This window comes from Lacerta agilis, chromosome 16 (assembly GCF_009819535.1).
Source record: "Lacerta agilis isolate rLacAgi1 chromosome 16, rLacAgi1.pri, whole genome shotgun sequence".
Taxonomy (NCBI): Eukaryota; Metazoa; Chordata; class Lepidosauria; order Squamata; family Lacertidae; genus Lacerta; species Lacerta agilis.
In genome coordinates, this window is record NC_046327.1 from 11,315,775 (window position 1) to 11,339,786 (window position 24,012).

Consider the following 24,012-nt stretch of genomic DNA (forward strand, 5'->3'; position numbering starts at 1 on the left):
CTCTCAAGCAACCCCAACCTTCTCCTATATAAATTCTTCACCTGCATCCAATTAAGAATTCAAGTAGTCATATTTAAAGTCCTACACCAGCTGGGCAGGGTAGTAAATTATTATTACTATTATTATTACTACTACTACAAGTCAAACTGCATTTCTTCTGCTACACCTACACACTCCCACTGAACTCCACCTAAATTCCTCTCTTCCTTGAATATCACAGACTGCATGAACAGTCTGTTGCAACTCCTTTTACTTCTGTGAGCTCCATCGAGCACAAGAAACCAAACACAGAGCAGGTTGCCTGACACATTTTCCTGTATTGTGCCTTAAGTGCTGAGAATTTCACCAACATGTGCAACTTTAGGTGCTGTTTTAGCATATTGTGCTGTTGCTCAGATTAACAGATTTTGCATCTCTTATGATATCTGCCATATCAGGAAAATGGCACGGGCGTTTTCTTTTTGCCATAGTTAAAAAAGTTTTCTTTACAAAGGTGCTACACATGTTAAATGCAGTTGCTCACATTTGGGTAAGATGGCAATGATGTTGCTAGGGGGTCTGTGGGAAAGGCCAGCATCACTGCTTCATCGGTTCTCGTGTTTGCTACCACAGAATCATAGAACTGTAGAGTTGGAAGGGACCCTGAGGGTCATCTAGTCCAACCCCCAGTGTTTCAGGAATCCTGCCCACAGCAGTCCTTGGGTGCATTATTGCAGTTTTGCCATTAATCATCGGAAGGCACAGCCTAACAGCTAGACATACCAGGGATGGGAAATCTGCGGCTGTCCAAATATTGCTAGACTCTAACTCCCATCAACCCCAACCAGCATGGCCAATGATGATGGGAGTTGTAGTACAACAGAACCTGGACACTCACAGGTTTTCCACCCAAAGGTACACTCAGGTAGGCTCCTGTATGGCTGTGACGATCCTAAACAGGAAAGTAAATACCACTGAATTCAAAGTAAGCATGGCTGGGAACATGCTGCAAGTTGTCTATCAGCAGAACTCTGCCAATTAGCCTCCTAGTGACAGCAAGAGTGATTAAACTGACAAATAATTATCGTAATAAAAAGAGCACGAGTTGTGAAACCAAGCGCCACAGAATCAAGAAAAATGCAAGCATTACAGAGAAAAGACTGCTACTGCTATCAAACTTTGCATAGCTGTCAAAGTGCTATACAGGAGGAATACTTGGTTATCTGTAGTTTCTGGCAACAGTTGGAGACATTTTTGTTCCAACAAGCTTCTCCAGCTGCCTTAAGTGTTAATTTTGTAGTGATTTTTTAAACCTGTCTTTAGTTATTTGCTTTTAGCATTGTTTTTTTTATTAAAAAAAAGAACTGTTTTTGAAATTACCGTATTCTTAGCCATTTTTGTGGTACATCTGTAAAATGCCTTTGAGACACACGTAAAAGGCAATTAACACATTAATTTAAAATTAAATGAATTCAACAAGTTTATGTGCAATCAAACCAAGGGACCTCCAGGGTGCTGGTAACTTTTTCTTTGGTGTATGCATGTTTCCAAAGTGACACTGTTGTAAACCAGCCCTCTTAGCACAATCACCCATTTGTAAATAATTTAATTAAACAAGTAATCTGTTTCAAAAAGCTAATCCCAGCGTGCCACACAAACGTTTAGCAGGCATTTCGCACCTTCAGTTGTACTACCTACATCAAATATTGCTAATCTCAGCCAACTGCAAAACTAAAGAGCATGCCTTCACACAGCCAATAACAATTATTCCCATCAGACCTACTACATAAGTTGGTACATGCTTATACATGGAGCACAACTGTGGTTAAGGTAGAAATAACTATTAAAACTATATTTTGTAATAATTTTCTGTATTTTCTGCCAGGTAATATAACAATCACTTAACATTTATATTGGCATCCAGGCACTTCACAGCCACAAACCAGTAATTCATATCCATTAGTTCAATGGGTAGCTTGAACTTTATGACCTAATTATGGGCAAAAAAAAATATGAGCTGAAACAGGTCTGCGGTGACTTCATGGAGATCATTAACCCATTGCTAAGAGTGGGAAATGGCTCCTTGACTCAAACCGAATATATTTTCTTACTGTTATCTGAAGGAAAGGAGTGGCACAGATTTATCTCCAAATGGAAGAAGAAGAAGAAGAGGCGTCAAGTTTCTGACCACCATTAACACTGAAAAGAGTTTCTTCCAGTGTGATCAATTGGTATTTGGAGCAGCACCTTCACTCGCCAGTGTGGTGTAGTGGTTAAGAGCGGTAGACTCGTAATCTGGGGAACCGGGTTCGCGTCTCCGCTCCTCCACATGCAGCTGCTGGGTGACCTTGGGCTAGTCACACTTCTCTGAAGTCTCTCAGCCCCACTCACCTCACAGAGTGTTTGTTGTGGGGGAGGAAGGGAAAGGAGAATGTGAGCCGCTTTGAGACTCCTTCGGGTAGTGAAAAGCGGGATATCAAATCCAAACTCTTCTTCTTCTTCTTCTCGCAATTTGGTATACAGATACTATGACCAGTTACAGATACAATCTGGATGACATCATCTAGTGATGAGGATCATATGAAGAATCTGGAACATGTTCTCAAGAGGCTGAAGGAATGTGGATTATGAATCAACTGTGATAAATGTGAGCTCTTCAAGGAATGAGTTACATACCGGTACATGGGACAGACCGCAGGCACCAAATGACTACTGTACACAATTCACCTCAAGAAGTAGAACTTGGAGGCACTTTTGTTTCAGCAAGCTTTCCCAGACATGTAATTTTAGCATGCAATTTTCAACCTGTGATTTTGGTAAAGATATTTATTTTTAAAATAACTTAACTTATACAACACACTATATATATAACCCATGTATTCTTTTCCAGTGTCTTAAATTAATATTTCAAATTAAGTCACTTAGAGATACAGAGTTGTAGAGTTGGAAGGGATCCCAAGGGTCATCGAGTCCAATGCAGGAATCCTGCCCACAGCTGTCCCTGGGTGGGCTCGAACCACCAATCTTCCAGACGCACTGACCCACTGTGCCACAGGAGGGCCAGAAACCTTTTGTTTAAGTAATCAGTGTATAAATATGGTTACTTAAAACCCCCCACTAACAATTAAATAATGTCTACCTTTTAACTACCCCAGGTGATTGCTTCATTCACTCAGCACTGCAACCTCTGACCCTACCAGGCACTGGTGCTATCAGTCACTGGGATGTCTACCCTGGCATTGGTGTTGCCAGTTATTCCCTCCATGAACATGCTTACTAGGCAGTGGCAGTGCCTTTGTATCCAAGTTGGGCAGCCACCACCATTCATCTTCCAAACTATAATGCCCAACACAGGCAATGCCTTTTTGGAGGTATGAGATGCATGGGCGTAGCCAGGATTTTTGTTAGGGGAGAGCAGCCAAAGGGGGAGGCAGAACCTCAGATAAATGAGCACTTGCAATGCTATTCAATAATATTTGTGGATCTAGGCCCCACCCCCTTGGCTACACCCATGATGAGATGGCAACTTCCTAGCACCAGCCCTATACATCGCAGAAGCAATATAAAGGTATTGGCTAAACTGGTTGGCCAACCACCACCTTTTTCTGTTCCAAAGCAATAGAGAGAACCAGGAAGTCTAAGGCCTACCTCCCAGGAGAGCAAACAGGGGGCTTTCTTAAACATGTGATATCAAGAAGCCAGGAACACAACAGTATTATTACTACAGCGGTACCTCTGGTTACGTACTTAATTCGTTCCAGAGGTCCGTTCTTAACATGAAACTGTTCTTAACCTGAAGCACCACTTTAGCTAATGGGACCTCCCGCTGCCGCTGCGCCGCCAGAGCACGATTTCTGTTCTTATCCTGAAGCGTTATTTCTGGGTTAGCGGAGTCTGTAACCTGAAGCATATGTAACCCGAGGTACCACTGTATTATTAATTTAATTTGTATACCTCCCCTTCAGCCAAGCAGCACAGGGCTGTTTACAATATAGAAACACAAAAATATATAACATAGCAACAAACAAAAACAATAAAAACCTCCCCCCAGTTTAAATGGACACAGATTGTTTAATTAGCCAAAGGCCTGGGAGAAGAGGAATGTTTTTGCTTGGCACCAACCGAACCTACCTGGGGAGACCATTCCATAAGCAGAGAGCTCCCCCAAAAAGGCCTGTTCTCATGTAGGCACCCTCCGGACCTCTCGCAGAGGAGGCACACAAAGAAGGGCCTCAGGTCATGATCGCAAGGTCCGGCTTGGCTCATATAGGGAGAGGTGTTCCCTGAGATATTGCAGTCCTGAGCTGTCTAAGGTTTTATAGGTCAAAACCAGCCCTTTGAATTGGCCCCGGAAACTAGCTGGTAGCCAGTGCAGTCGAGCCAGGATTGGCGTTATATGCTCAAACCATCTTGCCCCAGTGAGCAACCACAAATTCTGCAGCAGCTTAAGTTTCCGAGCCGTCTTCACAAACAGCCCCACAAATAATGTGTTGCAGTAATCTAACCTGGTGCTTAGGAGCGCAGCTGAAACACCTGCCAAAGCTGATGGAAGGCACTCCGCGCCACCACCAAGGCCACCTGAGCGTCAAGGGACAGCGATGACCCAGAAGCACCCTCAAGCTACGTGCTTGCTCCTTCAGAGCCAGCGTAACCTCTTCAGGTGGACTTTATAGGTCCTTGCTTGGCCGAGACACCTGGATCTCCTCAACTGCAAGCCAACAAGCTCCATGGAAGTGTCAAAGGGGTGTGTGTTCCTCAACCCCTTCCCAGCTCCAAGCTTGGGCAGAAGGGTTCATGTTTGAATGTTCTTTGGACCATGAGGTGGTGGTGAGGGACACTGGGCTTGCAGATGGCCCTGGTGGTGGAGGAAAGCGAGGCTTCTCCTTGCCCAGATGTGAAGGAGAGGGAGAGGGAGAGGGAAAGGAAGAGGAAGAAGGAGACGGAGAAGAAGAGGGAGAGGGAAAAGAAGAGGGAGAGGAAGGAGAGGAAGAGGGAAGAGAGAGAGAGAGGGAGAGGGAGAAGGAGAGGAAGAAGGAGAGGGAGAATAAGAGGGAGAGGGAAAGGAAGAGGAAGGAGAGGGAGAAGAAGAGGGAGAGGGAGAAGAAGAGGGAGAAGAAGAGGAAGAGGGAGAAGGAGAGGGAGAAGAAGAGGAAGAGGAAGAGGGAGGAGAGGGAGAGGGAGAAGGAGAGGGAGAAGGAGAGGAAGAGGAAGAGGAAGAAGGAGAGGGAGAGGGAAAGGAAGAGGAAGAAGGAGAAGGAGAGGGAGAAGAAGAGGGAGAGAAAGGAAGAGGAAGAGGAAGAGGGAGGAGAGGGAGAGGGAGAAGAAGAGGGGGAGAAGGAGAGGGAGAGGGAGAAGAAGAGGGAGAGGGAGGAGAGGGAGAAGGAGAGGAAGAGGGAGAGGGAGAGGGAGAAGGAGAGGAAGAAGAAGAAGAAGAAGAGGGAGACCCCGTCCCCACACCACCCTCCCCTCCCCTTCCCCACTTCCCTCCCAGTTCTGCCTCCCCCTTGCCCACAAGTGCAGGAGGGCCAGGAGCATCCCTGCCCACAGCGCCCCCTCGCGGCCCCTGGCGTCACTCCCCTTCCATCCACTCACCGGCGGGAAGGCTCCGCCGACCCTCATGGACCCCACGCACCCGGCCGTACTCCGGCTTCCGGCTGCTGTTCTGCGCACGCGCACCGAGAGGGAAGCCAAAAAAATAAAAAAATAAAAGCGCCTCTCTCTCAGTCGGAGGAAGGAAGGAGACGGCGCGCTTCCCGCCCTTCGCCTCCTTTGCTGTGTCAAAGCCACTTCCTGGAGCTTTTGCAGGCGTCCTAGCAACGGGAGCGCGGGCGGGCGGAGGGGTCGCTTCTCCCTGGCCCAGAAATGGAAGTCTTTGAGCAACTAGCCTGGCTGGAGGAGCTACGGGGGAATTCCTGTGTGTCCCAGGCGGGCAGAGCAGAAGAAGCTATCATATCATCATAATAAACCCAGCGCAAAACTTTCTTGGGAGCATTAAGCCCCCGGTGGGACTTGCTTGTGAGCAAACCTGAGAGACGCCGCCTGCAAACAGCCTCGGTTGCGGATCCAAACTTGCTCCAAAATGTTGTTGTTTAGTCGTGTCCGGCTCTTCGTGACCCCATGGACCCCAAAATAGTTGGGTGTTTTTTTTTTTGTTTTTTTTAAAGAGAGTTAATGCTAACTTCTCACGTTAGTGTCATGCCTGGGAACATTTGCTCAAAGTGCCTTATTCGTAGTTATATGCCTTTCACTGCTTCGTGGTCGAAACAAAATAGATAAATAATAAATAAACTGCTTCGTGGTGTTACATTTGCAGGCTGAATGTTACTGGGTGCAATCAGTGCCGTATATAAGCTAGGGCCCCATTCTCTTGGGAGCCCCCCCCCAAAAAATAATAATAATAAAGGAAAAAACAAATGGATGTACATTTCCAAAATATAAGATGAAAAACAAATAAAATAAAACCTACATACAGCAACAGTGTTTTGTGTTGTGTAGACTCCTATGTGCAAATGGCTTTAGATACCTATTAGGTCCATAAATTACCATATAGCATATATTCAACACAAAAAAAACAGTGATTATTTGTTGTTGGCAAGGGACAGCTGGACATATAAAGGGCCCCATTACCTTCAGTAGCTAAGGGCCTCATCAAACCTAAATGCGGCCCTGAAACAGCTCCAAAATATGGTAGTTGGGTGTTTTTTTAAGTGAGCCTAATGCCTATGCTAACTTCCTACATTAGTGTCATGCCTGGGAACATTTGCTTAAAGCACCTTATTCGTATTGACATCCCTCTTACTGCTTCGTGGTGTTACATTTGCAGGCTGAATGTTACTGTTACCTGTGAATCTGGAGTTACGGTGTCAGGTGGGTCCGTGCTTGCAGCCACCACTGTGGGTTTCTGGGTGCAATCCTAAACACGCTTTTTAGGAAATAAGCAGTGCTTTCCTCTGGGGTGATGCAGGGGTTAGGCATACCCCTAAACAGTTTGTGAATCTTTGTACTTTGTCCAGTGCTGGATTTATGTATAAGCTAAACAAGCTATAGCTTAGGGCCCCACCATACCTGTAGCTGACAACTTTCCCCTTTTTTAAGGGAAATTCACTTATTCTGAATAGGATTCCTCGCAAGAAAAGGGAAAAGTTGAAAGCTATGGGACTCTCCCCCCCCCAATATACTTCTTAATTGTATTTCAGTTCAACAACTACCTTGATAAAACATACTGTATTTTGTTATGTGCAAATGGCTTTAGAGCCCTATTAGGTCCATAAATTACCATAGCATATATTCAATGCAAAAAAACAGGGACAATTTGTTGCTGGCAAAGGACAGCTGGACATATAAAGAGCCCCATTACCTTCAGTAGCTTAGGGCCTCATCCAACCTAAATCTGGCCCTGATTTTCTCTATTTTCTCTATTTATTTTTCCCAATTTGAAATATAAAATGGCAATTATCTTGAGTGAAAATGAGAGTACCCCTAAACATTTTTTAAAAGAACAAAGCACTGGAAATAAATAAGTACCGCTGAACTCTGAGGGACATAGGTGCCGGCTCCCTGGGTGCCTGAGCACCCACAAAATTCCTCATGAAGGGGCTGGGCACCCACAAATTTTGGCACCAGTTTCATGCATGCTGCATGGCAACCATGACTCGGGAACCCACAGTTGTGGGGCCAAGCTGGCACTCCCTGCAGCGGGACCTCTGAGTAAATACGTTTAGGACGAATAAATAAATATGTATTTTGAGGAGGAGGGAAATATTTGGACCACACTGATCAGGAGTGCAACAGGGTGTGAGAAGATAATGGAAGATCATGCTTGTTGTAGGTCATATTGTTGTTGTTCAGTCGTTCAGTCGTGTCCGACTCTTCGTGACCCCATGGACCAGAGCATGCCAGGCACACCTATCTTTCACTGCCTCCCTCAGTTTGGCCAAACTCATGCTAGTTGCTTCGAGAACACTGTCCAACCATCTCATCCTCTGTCATCCCCTTCTCCTTGTGCCCTCATCTTTCCCAACATCAGGGTCTTTTCCAGGGAGTCTTCTCTTCTCATGAGGTGGCCAAAGTACTGGAAGTAAATGTCCTCCCTATTGGAAATTACAGTCCCACTTCTTTCATATAAATGGACAGTGGAAGAATAGCAGGGGTGCGGAGTACAGAATGTTATTTTAAGGCGCAATTTGCTTGTGATAAATAATCTGAAATATGCCTCCAACTAGAGACTCCATTGGCCTCAATGGGAAGTTCCTGAGACCTGTGAATGCCAATTGCATATGACTGAAATAAAAGAATGACCTACGAATAATATTTAGAAGGGATGGAGTGGGCCACAGGAATGGAACATATTAACCACATTGCTAGTGAGCAATAATTGACACTAGCAAGGACAGACCTCGAGGAACTGGAGTGGGGTGAGGACCACCCCAGTTCCAGGGACCATCATTCCAATTCTAGAGGGTGTATTGATGTGTTCTTTCTAAGAATCTATTCCTTGCTTTATTTGTAGCTTCATTTTATTTTATTGGAACCCAGTTGTGCCAATTAGAATTTGCAGCTCCCATTATTTCCTACGAGCATTCAGCTGGCTCTCGTTATCTCCAGCGGGCATCCTTGCCATCCATTTTGCAGATCACAAAATATTTGGGGGAGTCCTAACAGAAATAAGCAAATAAGTTGGGTATCCCACATTTCACATCCGCAAAGTTATTTTCTGACAAAAAATTTTTTTTGCCAAAGATAAGGTCAACCACAATTTTCCAACAGATTATTCAAGTCCAGCAAATTCCCCTTATGGGGCTATGAAACAGAAATGTTTTAAGAGAATTCTGGCCTGAGACAAAATCAGCCATGGCTGGTAGCCATAAGCAGCTCAGAATGGACAGCAGTTTTGCTGCTCCCAGCTGGGAATAATGCCTTGAGCACCCATAACTGATGCACATACACAATCTCTTGGCTATGGAAAGTCACCCCCCATCTGTCTGAGTGGCATGATGCCCACTCTAAATTAGTCTGACTTCTGCCCTCCAGCAAAAGTCCTAAATTGTAATAGATGAAATGGGTAGTTTAAAGATTATCACCATGCACTGTAAGATGTATTTGGTTTTTAAAAATGTACTTATTGGGTAAGTTGTGAGTGCTTTAAGTAGGATTAGAGTCAAGTTTGGGAATAAACTAGAACAATTTCAAATCTCACATTCACTACACATGCAACGCATGACGAACCACACAATAAGCAATGGTTGGGGGTTGTTAACGTATAGTGGTAGGTCCTGGTAATATCTGCTTCACCATTTACTGGAGTCGCGCATTCTGTGTATCCTGAACGACAATACGGCTCTGAAAAGGTAGAACCTGGGAGGCTGTAATCGGAAGGCAACTAAGCAGTGCAATCTAAACTGCATCTACTCAAAAGTAAGCCCTAGTAAATTCAATGGGACTTACACCCAGGCAAGCGTAGTTCAGACTGCTGCTTTAACTATTTTTATTATGAAACGTAAGGGGTGCAAGGAGGCTTGTAAGAAATGACTGGCCAATAATTTGGAAATCATGGAATCGTAGAGTTGGAAGGGACCTCAAGGGTCATCTAGTCCAACCCAGGAATTTCAACTAAAGCATCCATGACAGATGACCACCCGACCTCTACCTAAAAAAATGATCTCGTTGCTCTGTGTAAACTTACAGAGGGATAGCACTGTGCAGTAAAACAACAACGATGAGGAGTCTTGTATTATCTTAGTAACAACCCTGGGATAGCCCAGTTGGTAGAGCATGAGACTCTTAATCTCAGGGTCATGGGTTTCAGCCCTGTGTTGGGTGAAAGTTGCCTGCATTGCAGGGGGTTGGGCTAGATGACCCTTGGGCTCCCTTTCAGCTCAGCAATTCTATGGGGGCATGGGTGTAGCCAGGATTTTTTGGGGGGGAGTTGGTGAGCTTTTTTGGGGGGGACATTCCTAGCCCTCCCTAGAGATGCCAGGGATTGAATTTAGAGATACCCTACCTAGCAGTGCCACAGAAATAACCTCTATGGCTCTTTCCCATGTACACAGCTTTTGTTGTTGTTGTTGTTGTTGTTCAGTCGTCCAGTCGTGTCCGACTCTTCGTAACCCCATGGACCAGAGCACGCCAGGCACGCCTATCCTTCACTGCCTCCCGCAGTTTGGCCAAACTCATGTTAGTAGCTTCGAGAACACTGTCCAACCATCTCATCCTCTGTCGTCCCCTTTCCCAACATCAGGGTCTTTTCCAGGGAGTCTTCTCTTCTCATGAGGTGGCCAAAGTATTAGAGCCTCAACTTCAGGATCTGTCCTTCTAGTGAGCACTCAGGGCCGATTTCCTTGAGAATGGATAGGTTTGATCTTCTTGCAGTCCATGGGACTCTCAAGAGTGTCCTCCAGCACCATAATTCAAAAGCATCAATTCAGCTTTTACAACATGCTAAAATTCATTCGTTGACAGTTTTCAAGCACTGAACTGGTTTGAGCATGGCATCGAAATCACACTAAGTATTGTACACTTTAATCAAATCTCCTTCCGAATCAAATACTTCAGTCCCAACGACTTCTGCCTAATGAAATAACTTTTCAGATATTTACACTTCATATAAAATTAGCATCTTTAAATTTCTTCTTTACTGAATTTAAGTGGAAGAAGCACACTTAACCAGATCTCTATTGATTTAGGGCAGCAGATAATTTCGCTTTTCTCTATCTGGAAAAGCTACAGCTTTGGAAGGAGCTCCATATTGCGACGACTGTGAAGATAAAAGTTTGTCTCGCAACATGGGAAATATGAAGCTGGCTTTTAAAAATAGTGGAAGAGCGCTTTTAAATGATATGACAGTCTTAGCTGTTCAAAGCAAAATAATAATAATAATGCTGACATGCATTCCCAGGCTGTTCGCAATCTTGTTGAGCCTGGTGGTCTTTAGTACAAAGTAGGAACCAGAAAGGTTAGACAGACTATGAGCCTCTCTTTGTGAATGAGAGGATTTAATCTTGTTTTCCACACATTTCCCTGGCACTAGTTACACGAAGTAATAACTTTGTCCCCTCTAATAACCATGCTGCTTGGGGGATGGCAGTGTGTGTGTGTGATGTGGTGTTAATTGTAGGAACAGTGCACCCCAGCATCATAAATGGGGCCTCCAAAGAGAGAGAGAAAAAGCTGAAATACAGCAGAATAAGAACCTACACAAACAACGCTGACACCAAACCCTACATATATTAAGTAAAATAGAAACATCGCCACCCCACCCCACCCACCTACCGGTATTTCCCCCTTCTCTCCCTAATGTCTCAACCACCCAAACCGATTTGTAAAATGTTACATGGAAAAAAAATACGAGAGAGACATTGCATACACTTTTGTAAATCAAGAAAATCTTTAATAAAAAAAGAAAACACAACAGAATAAAATGTTTATTCTGCTGATTTTAAAAATGGCATGGGGAGGGAAAGGACTTGTGACATTGACCCTTGGCAAGACTCAGTCCCAACTGGGTTTACCAATTGGGAGTGCTGAGAAATTGTGCTTCTCCTGGAAAGCAATTACCGGTAAGTTGTCTGGAAGGTTTAATAAGTCTTCCAACCACAGGGCCGGATTTAGGTTTGATGAGGCCCTAAGCTGCTGAAGGTAATGTGGCCCTTTATATGTGATATTTTAGGGAGCAGGCTAGCAGGCGGGGCCCATTACTTCATCATAGGAGCCTACACAATACAAAACACTGTAGCTGCGTGTAAGTTTTATTTTATTTGTTTTTTATCTTGTATTTTGGAAATCTACATCCAGTTTTTTTTCTTTTAATTTTTTTTTTGGGCCCCCCCCCCAAGAGAGTGGGACCCTAAACTACAGCTTGTTTAGCTTACACGTAAATCCGGCCCTGTCCAACCACAATGAAGGCTTATCAGGTGCACAGAAACAGGCTTGTGAAAATCTTGTATAGGAAGAATACTGACTCCTTTCTGTAATTTTTGTAACCGGCAGGTTGTTTCCAGGTATTATGGCTTTGGGTGCTGTACTGGGAAGTTCAGCTGCAGCAAGTCTCCCAGCAATGCATTCTGCATTGATCCTTAAAAACCCACAAAGCAAAGGGGGGATGGACGAACAAAAACCCTTTCCGTGTTTGGAAAAACAGCCTTGTGCCTGATATTCCTAAATATTGTACAGCCATGCAGAACCTTCCTCTGGAGTTCCCTGATGTCTGTGTTATGTTGTTGTTTATAAATTACCACAGGAACCACCAGCTGTCGTCATAAAAATTTTATTGGCACTCTGTAAATATTAAATCAGCATGCTAAAATCATGCCATGTGTAGCCGCAGCAGCTGATGCTCTCTTATGGAGGCAGCCTGCAAGAGAAGGGATGGCACTTTGGTCTATAAGCCTCCTACACCAGAGGGATATTTTGCAATGCTAATGCAGGTTTTGGTCATTCCGATGCATTTAAGGCATGACCTGTAAACCAGAATCTCCACTTTTTCTTGCCACACGTTAATAGGCACACCGCCACGTGAGCTTTTCACTCCAAACAAATGCATTTAGCAAACTTTTCCGATGCCGATGGGCCAGAGACATTTTTTTCCACTTTCAAATGATATGCATCAAACAGAACGAACATGACGTTGGTTTGCCACATCAAGGCAGAGGTGTGCACACCCATCCATTCTCCCCAAAATTACACTGGACGCATGCTCTTTGGGTTACAATCGTAATCATGTGTATTTGGAATACAGCAGCCTTGAAATAAGTAGGATTTATTTAGGTAGTTGAGTAAGAACGTTCTGTGGGTAACTATCCTCACGTTGGGATAAATTTATACATTGGGAGGGTGGTTAAATTTTAGTTTCAAGCAGGTTTGTTTTGTTGCCTATATATTCATGACAAAATACTGGGTTTTATTCAGAAGACGTAGTAATATTATTACTACCAACATAGTGCATAAAATATATGCGTTAAAATCTTTATCTTCATAGCAATCCTGTAAGGTGGAAATGATGGCAAGGGATACTGGCTTTTCAAAGAATATCACGGAAAACAAGCTCAAACAACTACAGGTACCGGTATGTTCTTCCTTGAACATCTGTAACAACAAGAAGAACCACCTCATGCTATCTTAACCAGCATTTTTCAGTTAAGGTGTTCCACATATTGATGAATCCTTGTACGCAGAAAATTAGATGTAAAGGATAAGGGTTGAAGTTTGTCTTTCCCCCCTGACATACTACTTTTCTTGTGCATGGCAGGGTATTGAGTCATATGTTAGACTCACCTGTAACCTGAAATGGTTCGGACGAGACACAAGTTTGCCATTTTACAGAGAACTAGAAGTATCAAGTGATGAGACACACAGTGATACACCTGTACAGGTGAATATATCCTAAGGTTTATTAGAGGTTTATTAGAACACTATCCATGGTGCCAACTAGTCACTCATGTTACTAGAGTCACATACAGATGAATTTACATGAATAGATCCTAGGACTGCAGCCTAAATTACTTACATATATGAATTAAAAGAAGCGATACCATGGATTCAAACTACAAGAAAGAAGATTCCACCTAAACATTAGGAAGAACTTCCTGACAGTGAGAGCTGTTCAGCAGTGGAATTTGCTACCAAGGAGTGTGGTGGAGTCTCCTTCTTTGGAGGTCTTTAAGCAGAGGCTTGACAGCCATCTGTCAGGAATGCTTTGATGGTGTTTCCTGCTTGGCAGGGGGTTGGACTGGATGGCCCTTGTGGTCTCTTCCAACTCTATGATTCTATGATTCTATTCTATGATTCTATATAGTTACCAACTTTTTCACAAAGCAAGATCGCATATGCTTTGAAGCTATTAATATTGGACAAAATGGTCGATTTTAATATGTTGCTGATAACAAAAAAAGGCCTGAATAATTATATTATTAGTATTCTACTTTTTTTTAACTTGCAAGCAGTGGATCTTTTGGGGTCAGTGGCTAAAATAAAAGTTAAATGGCATTGTAAGGGTTTTGTGCTCCTATGAAGGGATGCAGAGTTTCAAGGTGTTACAGTTGTCTCCAGCTGCCTCTAGAACCTCTGCTATCAGCAACCAATTATTATTATTATTATTTTTAAAAACCATGCAGCACAGTGTTGATTAAACTTTACTGGCATTGTGAAACTGTGCAGGTATTTGCGGTGATTAATCTGATATTCTTAAAGCAGAGAAAAGGTGTACTCTAGGGGCTGACAATTAACTTCATTTAAAAAGTCTTAAAGTTAACAGTCTCTGCATAATAAGATGCACCATTGCAATAACTGGAAACTGTCCTCCTCCTCCCCCCCTCCCCCCCCCCCGCAATTAGGAATAGCTCTGAAAATCCTGTAAAATAAAATAGAACACTATGACAAATTAAAAGCAAAGGGAACTTTGCAGAAACAGTTACCCTGTCTACATTTCAAATGTGACTACAGTTAACAGTCCCTGGGGTGTATACAAGACCACTGTCCTCTGGCTCTAATTTGTTTTTTCTTCCTTCCTTCCTTTTTTTTTGGAGCAATATTCCGTTAGCACCTGGGCTCAACTTGCTCTGAATATGGAAGTTGACTCTGAAAATCAGATCCAATTAACACATCCTTGATATAACAGAATACAGTGTTAATTACATGCAGCTGATCATTGCTGGGTTAATTAAACACTCACCCCCAAAAGCTAAGGCACTAATCTAATTAACAATTACTACAGCTGCTGTTTTCTCTTTATACCTCCTTTCTAAATGGTGCATATTCACAGTTAGGGCCCAATCCGTCAGGTTCTCCGTATTGAAAATTCCCTTTGATCCGGATGGAATTTTTTTCGTAATAAAAGGTTAGAAAAACTGAGTTCTGGTTGCTTTATTCAGAGAACTAAGGACATAGGGATAAATAGCTTCACAAGGTATTATTGCCCGTGAGTGCTCAAGAAAGATTTGCATAGAAAGAATCCCCCTTTCTTTCAGTTTAATAATTAAAACAGTTTTAGGTGGCTCCATCAGTTAAGAGGCAATCCTAAACACATTCCTGGTTTGTTGTGCCCAAAGTGCAGCTGAACTAACTGGGTATATGTGCATCTAATAAATAAACAGGAAAATATTTTCGGTCAGAAATCACAATTACACACATGAAAAATTGTGGTGTGCACCTAAAAACAGGTAAAGGGTACCTATAGTAGCAGCTGATAATAGATCAACTCAGCTCTCACACACACACTCTTACACTTGCACAAACTGTATCACAGCCTTTTTCAAGATGTTGTGTGATAAAATCTACTAAAAAAAAGTTCGTTTTGAAAGGCTCAGTTGTGTTCATACACATTGGCATGCAGATCTGAGTGCAGAAATCCCATTTCGGGAACTCTTGTTTTCTGAACCTCACACTTGCATTCTTCGACGATCATGACGACCTTGATTACAGGAGCAGCGGTTGTGCAATTCATCTCCAAACGTTCCATGGAAAACCTGGTGGGCAAGCAGTGCGAGGAGAAGGTGTAAAGGCGATCTTCAAGACCAGGGACATGGAAAGAGCTGCACTGCCCGAAGCACAAGTTGTTTTGCACCACCAGATCCTCGCAGTTCTCATGTGCGATGCTCTGAAAGAAAGCGCACCGGGTCTGTTAGAGAACGTGTTCTGTGGCACTTCATTAGATAGCATATAAATACAAGAAATGGAATCATATGGAATACCTTTCGAATACGAAGCCATTATTCAAAACGTATCTCAGTAATCTTTAGATCAACACTGTGCAGTAGGCCAGTAATATTATTTCTATATTACAAATAGGGGAGTGAGAAATTGTGGCTTTGCGTCTTGACTACCAGTGAGTTCACAGCTAAACAGAGATTTGAGCCAGGGCTTCTGAGCACATGTCTCATGCCCTCAACTAGTGTGCTACATCAGCTCCATATAAAACCATTATCTTGTATACAGAATTACATTTTTTTAAAAAAATTAAGTCACTTTTTAATATTTGCTGCTACAATTACTGGGTGTGTGTGTGGGGGGGGAAATGGGGACTTTTTCTGTTTCAACAGGCATTTTAGGAGTTTCTCTCTCTCTCTCTCTCTCTCTCTCTCCTCTCTCTCTCTCTCTCTGTGTGTGTGTGTCTCTGTGTAATTTTATCACTGTATTTTTTTAATCATCTTTTGTACACCGCTTAGAAATGTCAAAGATTAAGTGGCATAGAAATAGCTCAGATAAATAAATGAAAATAAATTCAAGGCAGAAACATACATTCCTGTGCTCTAAAATCTATCACTGTATATTGTTTTCTGAAACTTCCATATGTATAAAATGGGAATCATGCGCCTGAAGTATTGACACGCTTCCAAGTGTTTTAAACTTTTATAAGAACAAACAAATCTGAAGAAGTGTGCATGCACACGAAAGCTCATACCAATAACAAACTTAGTTGGTCTCTTTAAGGTGCTATAGGAAGGATTTTTTTTAATATTTTGTTTCGACTATGGCAGACCAACACAGCTACCTACCTGTAACTAGAACAAACAAACAACAAACAAACAAACAAACAGGCTATTGCAACAAAACTTTTTAGCAGCCCAAAGCTACAGGCTGTCTCTGACACAGACACTGTAATGCTTTTTTGCTTCTATAAGCAAATTTTGCAGTGATAAGACCCTGGGCAAATCGCCCCTCGCACTTCTGTAAATCTGGAAAACAATGGCCCCGCCTCACAGGGTTACTATGAGGGATGGGGGGGGCGAACCATTTTGCAAATTAAAATTGCAGTGCAAATAGTAGCTTCGCTGGATGTTCCTAAATATATAGAAGGAGCGTTAGGTTAAGTGCTGATTTTAAGATTTAACTTTACCTGAGAGAAAGGTATGGTGCTGCAGGTCTCCGGATACATTTCATTTGTCTTGATTGGGGAGGACAATCTCATCAGACCGTGACTTGGGTTTTCAACATGAAAAGGTCCCAAAACTTCTTGGCATCTTTCCTGGAGGGCAGTTCTGCTTCCCTTTTCCTGTGAGGGTGGCAAGGAGCGTTTGCGTTCTCTCTGGAGATGCACTTGTGGAAGAAGTTCTGTTTCCCAAATCTTGAGGAGCATGGCGATCTTTATATGCCAAAAGAAAACTAGTCACCTCCGGGGCATTTCGCCTCTCGCGCCCTCCATTTCTGCCAAGAGGTGTGTCCCAAACAAACCAGTATCTGCCCTTGTTCCTTCTTGGCCCCTTAGATATTTCACTAGCGTATCTCTGTCTTGAGGCAGGAGGTGTAGAAATCTCCTTTTCTTCTGCAGTACAGCCATTTGCTCTGTTGTTCCGAGCCATGAAAGCAGCAGCATCTGAAGCAACAACAGAAACATGACTTTAAAAAATAAAATAAAATAAATTCTAGCCTGCTTTTCCTTCCTCACTTTCTTGCAGTTTCAAAAAAGGTTGAAAGCAGACTGCTATATTTTATACACAGGGCCTGAAGTTTTAGATTCCAGCTGCTCCATATTGGGGGGGGGGGCATGAGGAAGAGATAAAGAAAAGGGGACCAAGAAGGTGACACCCATTAACACTCATTAACCCCAGACTCCAGGCCAAGGGTATCTTATCCTTCCTTTTACTCTTGGAAGATGTGTATTCAAAGTTTGGATCTACAATAAAAGTGTTTTCCTGCCAGGGAGTGATTTTAAATGTTTGGATTGTTTAGCTGCTGTCTAGGAACTGTGGAAAAGTTCCCAAATGTGTATTGGCTTCCTTCTGCCCTGCTGATATCTCAGGAGGGCATAACAAAGGAGTGTAAAGCAAGGTTAAATCGTCTCTCTGAGCATGACATGCCTATATTTTGTAAAATTCCAATGGCATTTATGGCCAAACAGACAGCTTTCTTCTTCTTTTTACTTCAGGTGCACACACTGTGGCAATACTGAGGGGAATGCGAGACATTAAATGTGGCATTTAATGTGGCTACGCAGAGAGTGATTTCTGTGACTTCGTGAAGTGGTTATGATGTTAAAGAGAACTAGTAATATTGTAAAAAACTTATGTGGAGTAGTCCAAGCACTACTGCTAACAAATTAAAAAACACTACTAAACCTTAGGTACGTAAATACAACCCTAGTAGCAACACACACAACGTAACAGGCTGTTTTTGACTATGTACTTCTATTTCAAACACAATTCAACATACAATATCTCACAATGTGTAATTCCATAGACCCAACACATCATGCAAACAGAACACTCTAAGATAAGGCATACTATATTGTGGTTATTGCCAATATGCCAATTTGAAACTGAATGGACTTTATCTCCTGACCATTCCATTGGACTTTAATTTCTCAGGATATGTTCTGTTTGCATGATGTGTTGGTCTATGGAATTACACATTGTGAGATATTATATGTTGAATTGTGTTTGAAACAGACGTTACATAGTCAAAAAACAACAGATTAAAAACAAACAAAACATGGCCAGAATTCTTCCAACCCTGCTTTTTATTGTAAGTAGAGGTAACACCCCCTTTCTCACCTCAGCACAGTCCCAACCTTCAAAAATAGCTATTGTGCTACTGGGCTATGATGATATTATATGCAACCCATGTCAGCAAACATTTTGCTATGGGCAGGTCCATTAGCACATCTGAAGCAGTTTCAAACTATTCTGTGTAGACACACGTGCATATCCAGATCAGACCCACACCCCAGGAAAAAAATTCTGATAGTTGTCTCAACTTCCTGTGAATTAGGATTAAATCTGTCCTCAGCAGTGCTTTTTTTTCTAAAAAAATATATATGTTAAGGGGTACTCTCATTTTGACTCAAGGAAAACCACAATTTTATAGTTCAAATTGGGAAAAATAAATACAGTACAGACAAAAGTACAAAGATTCACAAAATGTTTAGGGGTATGCGTCCCCCCAGAAAGAAGAAGAAAGAAAACACTGGTCCCCAGATATAAACTTTCTAGGTAGCCTAACTCTTTCCCAGCAGGAAGCACAGAAATGCCCCCCCAAAAAACCCCTTCTTTATTGTTAAATTTATACAGAGGAATTTTACTTGGGAGGGTAGTGAATGTGTCTGAAAATAATGGTTTATGTTTTTGATGAAGGGAGAGAGCTGTTGCATGACACGTGTGCATGCACACGAAAGCTCATACCAAGAACATACTTAGTTGGTCTCTAAGGTGCTACTGAAGGAATTTTTTATTTTATTTTGTTTCAAATCACCCTCTGCACTGAATGGGGATTATAGTGGCCTGTTTTTCAGATCCATTGTCAGGATTGCTGAGACCATGTGCCTAAGGAAACTCAAAATATAATGTAATAAATATGTACACACGACAGCACAATATAGCACACCCATATACAGTGGTACCTCTGGTTACGAACTTAATTCGTTCCGGAGGTCCTTTCTTAACCTGATACCATTCTTAACCTGAGGTACCACTTTTAAACTAATGGGGCCTCCCGCTGCTGCCGCCTCACGACTTCTGTTCTCATCCTGAGGTAAAGTTCTTAACCTGAGGTACCACTTCCCGGTTAGCGGAGTCTGTAACCCGAAGTGTTTGTAACCCGAGGGACCACTGTAAAACTGACCTTAGGAGTCAAATACAATGTTGCTGCCATGTGGTATCTGGACCAGATCACGAGCGTATTTGATTTATTTATTTGATTAAGTGGTATGATTTATTTATTTATTTATTTATCAAATTTCTACCCCATTTTTCCTTCAAGGAGGCTCAAGATGGTTCACCTAATTCTCCTTTCCCTTATTTTACTCTCACCACAACCCTGCGAGGTAGGATAGGCAGAGAGAGAGAGAGAGAGAGTGAGAGAGAGAGAGAGACTAGCCCAAGGTTGCCCAGTGAGCTTCACTGCTGAGTGGGAATTTGAACCCTGGTCTCGCAGGTCATAGTCTGACACTCTAAAAACTACACCACACTGGTAAATACAAGTTATCCATGTTGTGAGGAAGGGGCAGGCTTGTTCTTGTGTCTCAGCTATTGTAGATTCTATTTAAAATTACTAAAGAAATCACTTCCATGTAAAGATGTACTTAATTCGTGTTGTAGCTTTTGTCGTATAAGTGAGGACTTGTCTGAAAACTACTTTCCTATGCTATTTTAGTTTTCTAGGGTGCAACATTTAACAAATATCACAGGAGAACTAGCCATATGCTAGTAGTGCCTTTCAGACATACACTAGAGATTATGAATTGCAGGATTGTGCCCATAACTGTATCTTATGTACATTATGCCAAGGTCCTTTACGCTCCTCATCACTTCCTTTTTAATTCCAAAATAAAAAATAAAAATTGAAAGCGTTGTGTACAAAAATCACAATGGGCTAAGATCCAGCTAAATTCTGTTCAGAATAGACCAACTTAAATTAATGGACCTAAGTTAGTCATGTCCCTTAATTTCAACAGATCTCGTCCAACTATTCTGTTGTTGTTGTTGTTGTTGTGTTGTTCAGTCATTCAGTTGTGTCCGACTCTTCGTGACCCCATGGACCAGAGCACGCCAGGCACACCTATCTTCCACTGCCTCCCGCAGTTTGGCCAAACTCATGCTAGTCGCTTCGAGAACACTGTCCAACCATCTCGTCCTCTGTCGTCCCCTTCTCCTTGTGCCCTCCATCTTTCCAAACATCAGGGTCTTTTCTAGTCCAACTATTCACAGATGCATAGAATCCTAGAATTAGAAGGCAACCTGAGGATCATCTAGTCCAACCCAACATGCAGCTGTCATCCATATGGGGGATCAAACTTGCAAACTTCATGTTATCACCACACCATAAGCAACTGCTATCAGGCAATAACTTGTGCCTCTTATCTTTTTATTTAGAATGGCAATTCCCAGGAGTTCAGGTCTTGCTATCTTTTCATATTAATGCAATACTTATAATGGGTGTAGACAATTTTTTTGGGGGGCTTTTTGGGGAGATCACCCAAAAAAGTTGTTGAGCTTTTTTGTGAGATCACATTTATAACCCCCCCCCCAAAAAGTGGGCATTATGAGGGGCAGAGTTTTGTTGGGAGGGGGACAGTCTTCTGCTTGGCAGAACCTCTGTTAATTATTTTTTAATGCTTTTCATATTTTTTGAGGATGGGAGGGCAGGTGTCCTTTTGTCCCCCCTTGGCTACGCCCATGACACTTATTTAACTCCATATATTTTCATCTTGATTTACAATGCCATTGGGAGTTTCATTGGGCAAGAACCTCCTGGCTGCTACACACGTAAGATCTTGGGATCATAACTGAAGTCTTTATAACAAAATCAATAAAAAATTCCTTCCAGTAGCACCTTAGAGACCAACTAGGTTTGTTCTTGGTATGAGCTTTCGTGTGCATGCACACTTCTTCAGATACACACGAAAGCTCATACCAAGAGCAAACTTAGTTGGTCTCTAAGGTGCTACTGGAAGGATTTTTTTATTTTATTTTGTTTTGACTATGGCAGACCAACACGGCTACCTACCTGTAACTGAAGTCCTTATAAATATGTACAGTACTACAGGGGGCGAATGGCAGAGTGAGCTACTCATTTGCTTCCTGACTTTGGGCGCTGAGACAAAAAAATGCAAAAAAAAATAAAAATCAATTAAAATACTGTAACTGATTCCAACAAAGTTATTCCCTATCATTCTAATGGAAACAACGTGTCCTGCGCTCTCTCGCTCTCTCTCTCTCTCTCTTCTCTCTCTCTGGTACAGAGAGAAAAAGTTTGTGATGGTTTGCAGAGTTTCTCCCAGCCGCCTGTGACAGACTGTAGCCTGGTTTTCATATCCTGCCTTATTTTTGGTTTGCTTGACTGTCTGAAAGCATTCTCTCCGTAGAATCGGATTGTGGATTGGCAGGATTTTGGATCGCTTTAGGAGGAAAGCAAAATGAAAGCAAGCCGGGTGCTTGGGAAAAGCAAATGGCACCATGAATACACAGACAGCTGTTTACACAGGGATTACAACTTCAGCGACTGGAAGGAAATGAGTTCGAAGGTTGACTGGGAGAAAAAAAAAATCAGCTGGATTCAGAAGCATGCTCAGTGTTTGGTTTGCAGTGTTATTAGTAAGGTTAATACACTTTAGTTTGGATTTAAAGTATATTTTAGCCTAGCAGAGTGCCTTGAAGTTTCCTTCAATTTTCTTTAAAATGTCAAGGAAATGAACAACTATCTGACTTTTAGAAGACATCTGAAGGCAACCCTGTTTTTGTTTTAATATGTTTTATATGTGCTGTTAGCCGGCCAGAGTGGCTAGGCAAATCCTGCAGGGAATAAATAATAATAATAATAAAATAATAATAATAATAATAATAATAATAATAATAATAATAATGTGCTCTCTCTTCGATTTATTGCTCAAAACACTGCTGGATGTGAAATAAACAAATAAAAACTGTTGCCTATAGGCAGCTTCATATATGAAACATAAAGGGGTTGGGAATGCGATGATAGCTTGTTTTTTCAGAAGGGACACCCATTACCAATCTTAAACACATTGCGTCTAATGTTTGTGTAAGCAAGAAGGCAGCTTGTGGAACCAGAGGTGTCAAGTGATCATCTGAAGAAGGTGAGCCTATCTTGAGGAATGTGTGCACTACATCCCAGATTTCTGGGTAGTTTGGAGAGCCTTAATCATTTGAGGGCACACCTTGCACTCTCATTTTGAAGAACTTACAAATCTGTCTCTCTGGCTCTTCTGAAGAGTAGTGCATGTTGGGACTGTGTGCATGTGTGTTCCAAATCTCAATGCTCTAGGAAACATGGGAAAACCCTGACGTGGTGTAACCGTTTGAGTCCTCCAGTTTGAAGGAAAAATAAAAGTCTCCCCTTTTCAGATTCTTCTCTTTCTTAACAGACACTGCTTGGGTTACGAGAGAGAGCACCAGATTACAAGGTTCCAGCTGCTGGAGAAGCAGTGCCTCTCATCTGCAGAAGTGCATGCGTTATCTTTTTAGGTGCAATCCTGTGCACTTCTTGGAGCCTCATCACACTCAAAAGGAAGTAAGGTGGTACCTCGGGTTAAGTACTTAATTCGTTCCGGAGGTCCGTTCTTAACCTGAAGCGTACTTAACCTGAAGCACCACTTTAGCTAATGGGACCTCCTGTTGCCGCTGCACCGCTAGAGCACGATTTCTGTTCTTAAGCGGAGTTCTTAACCTGAAGCGTACTTAACCTGAAGCAGCCTCGGTCCTGTATACCTGAAGGAGCGTCCCCCCCCATCGTTCACCCGGACACAGATCCAGCACCAAGGGCCTTCTGTCGGTTCCCTCACTGCGAGAAGCAAAACTACAGGGAACCAGGCAGAGGGCCTTCTCGGTAGTGGCGCCTGCCCTGTGGAACGCCCTCCCAGCAGAGGTCAAAGAGATAAATAACTATATGACATTCAGAAAATACCTGAAGGCAGCCCTGTTTAGGGAAGTTTTTAACCTGTGATATTTTAATGTATTTTAATATCTGTTGGAGGCTGCCCAGAGTGGCTGGGGGGACCCAGCCAGATGGGTGGGGTACAAATAATAATAATAATAATAATAATATAATAATAATAATAATAAGATGAGTGTTGGTGTGCTCAGGTTTTGCATGTGAGCTTACCATTAAGGGATCTACTTGGCCACTGTTGAGAAGAGAATGCTGGACTAGATGGGCCTTTGGCCTGATCCATGAAGAACTCTGCCTATGTTCTTCATACAGTGGAGTTATTTCTGAATAAAACCTGCAAGGGGTTGGACTGGATGACCCTTGTGGTCCCTTCCAACTCTAGAATTCTACGATTCTATGAATATGAGAGCATGCTCTGGAGAGGAGTAGGAAACAGAGGGCTGAGAACACACCACTTGCTGCTTCTACACTGCAGTAATAGCACAGGCTTTGCAATGGAAAAGAGGGTGTTAAGGTTCTTAGCACTTTTTCTGCCCTCCTTTTCCCCCACACAACCCCCCCCCACTTCCATGCAGCTGCTTTGTCCATTTGACAAGGTGATAATGCATCTGGAAAACCCAGCTGGGGGGTTATGACTGGTAGAGGAAGGATTAAGCACCTTCCCCCCTGTTGCAAATTGTCCATCCCTCTCACTTTACA

General features: G+C 42.6%; 2 protein-coding genes across 2 annotated transcripts in view; both read right to left on the reverse strand.

The window, feature by feature from the left end:
* Positions 1-5,651, reverse strand: part of ZDHHC21 (zinc finger DHHC-type palmitoyltransferase 21) — a 40,712-nt gene extending 35,061 nt beyond the window's left edge. The window contains exon 1 of the mRNA XM_033173530.1: positions 5,572-5,651. The gene's annotated coding sequence lies outside the window, so the exon portion shown is untranslated. The remainder of the gene's footprint in view (positions 1-5,571) is intronic.
* Positions 5,652-15,274: 9,623 nt separating this feature from the next.
* On the reverse strand, positions 15,275-17,305 carry CER1 (cerberus 1, DAN family BMP antagonist). The gene is given in 6 exon segments (XM_033173759.1): positions 15,275-15,568; positions 16,808-16,864; positions 16,866-16,892; positions 16,894-16,997; positions 17,000-17,105; positions 17,108-17,305. Coding segments are annotated over 6 exon segments (786 nt in total).
* Between the last annotated feature and the right edge of the window lie 6,707 nt (positions 17,306-24,012).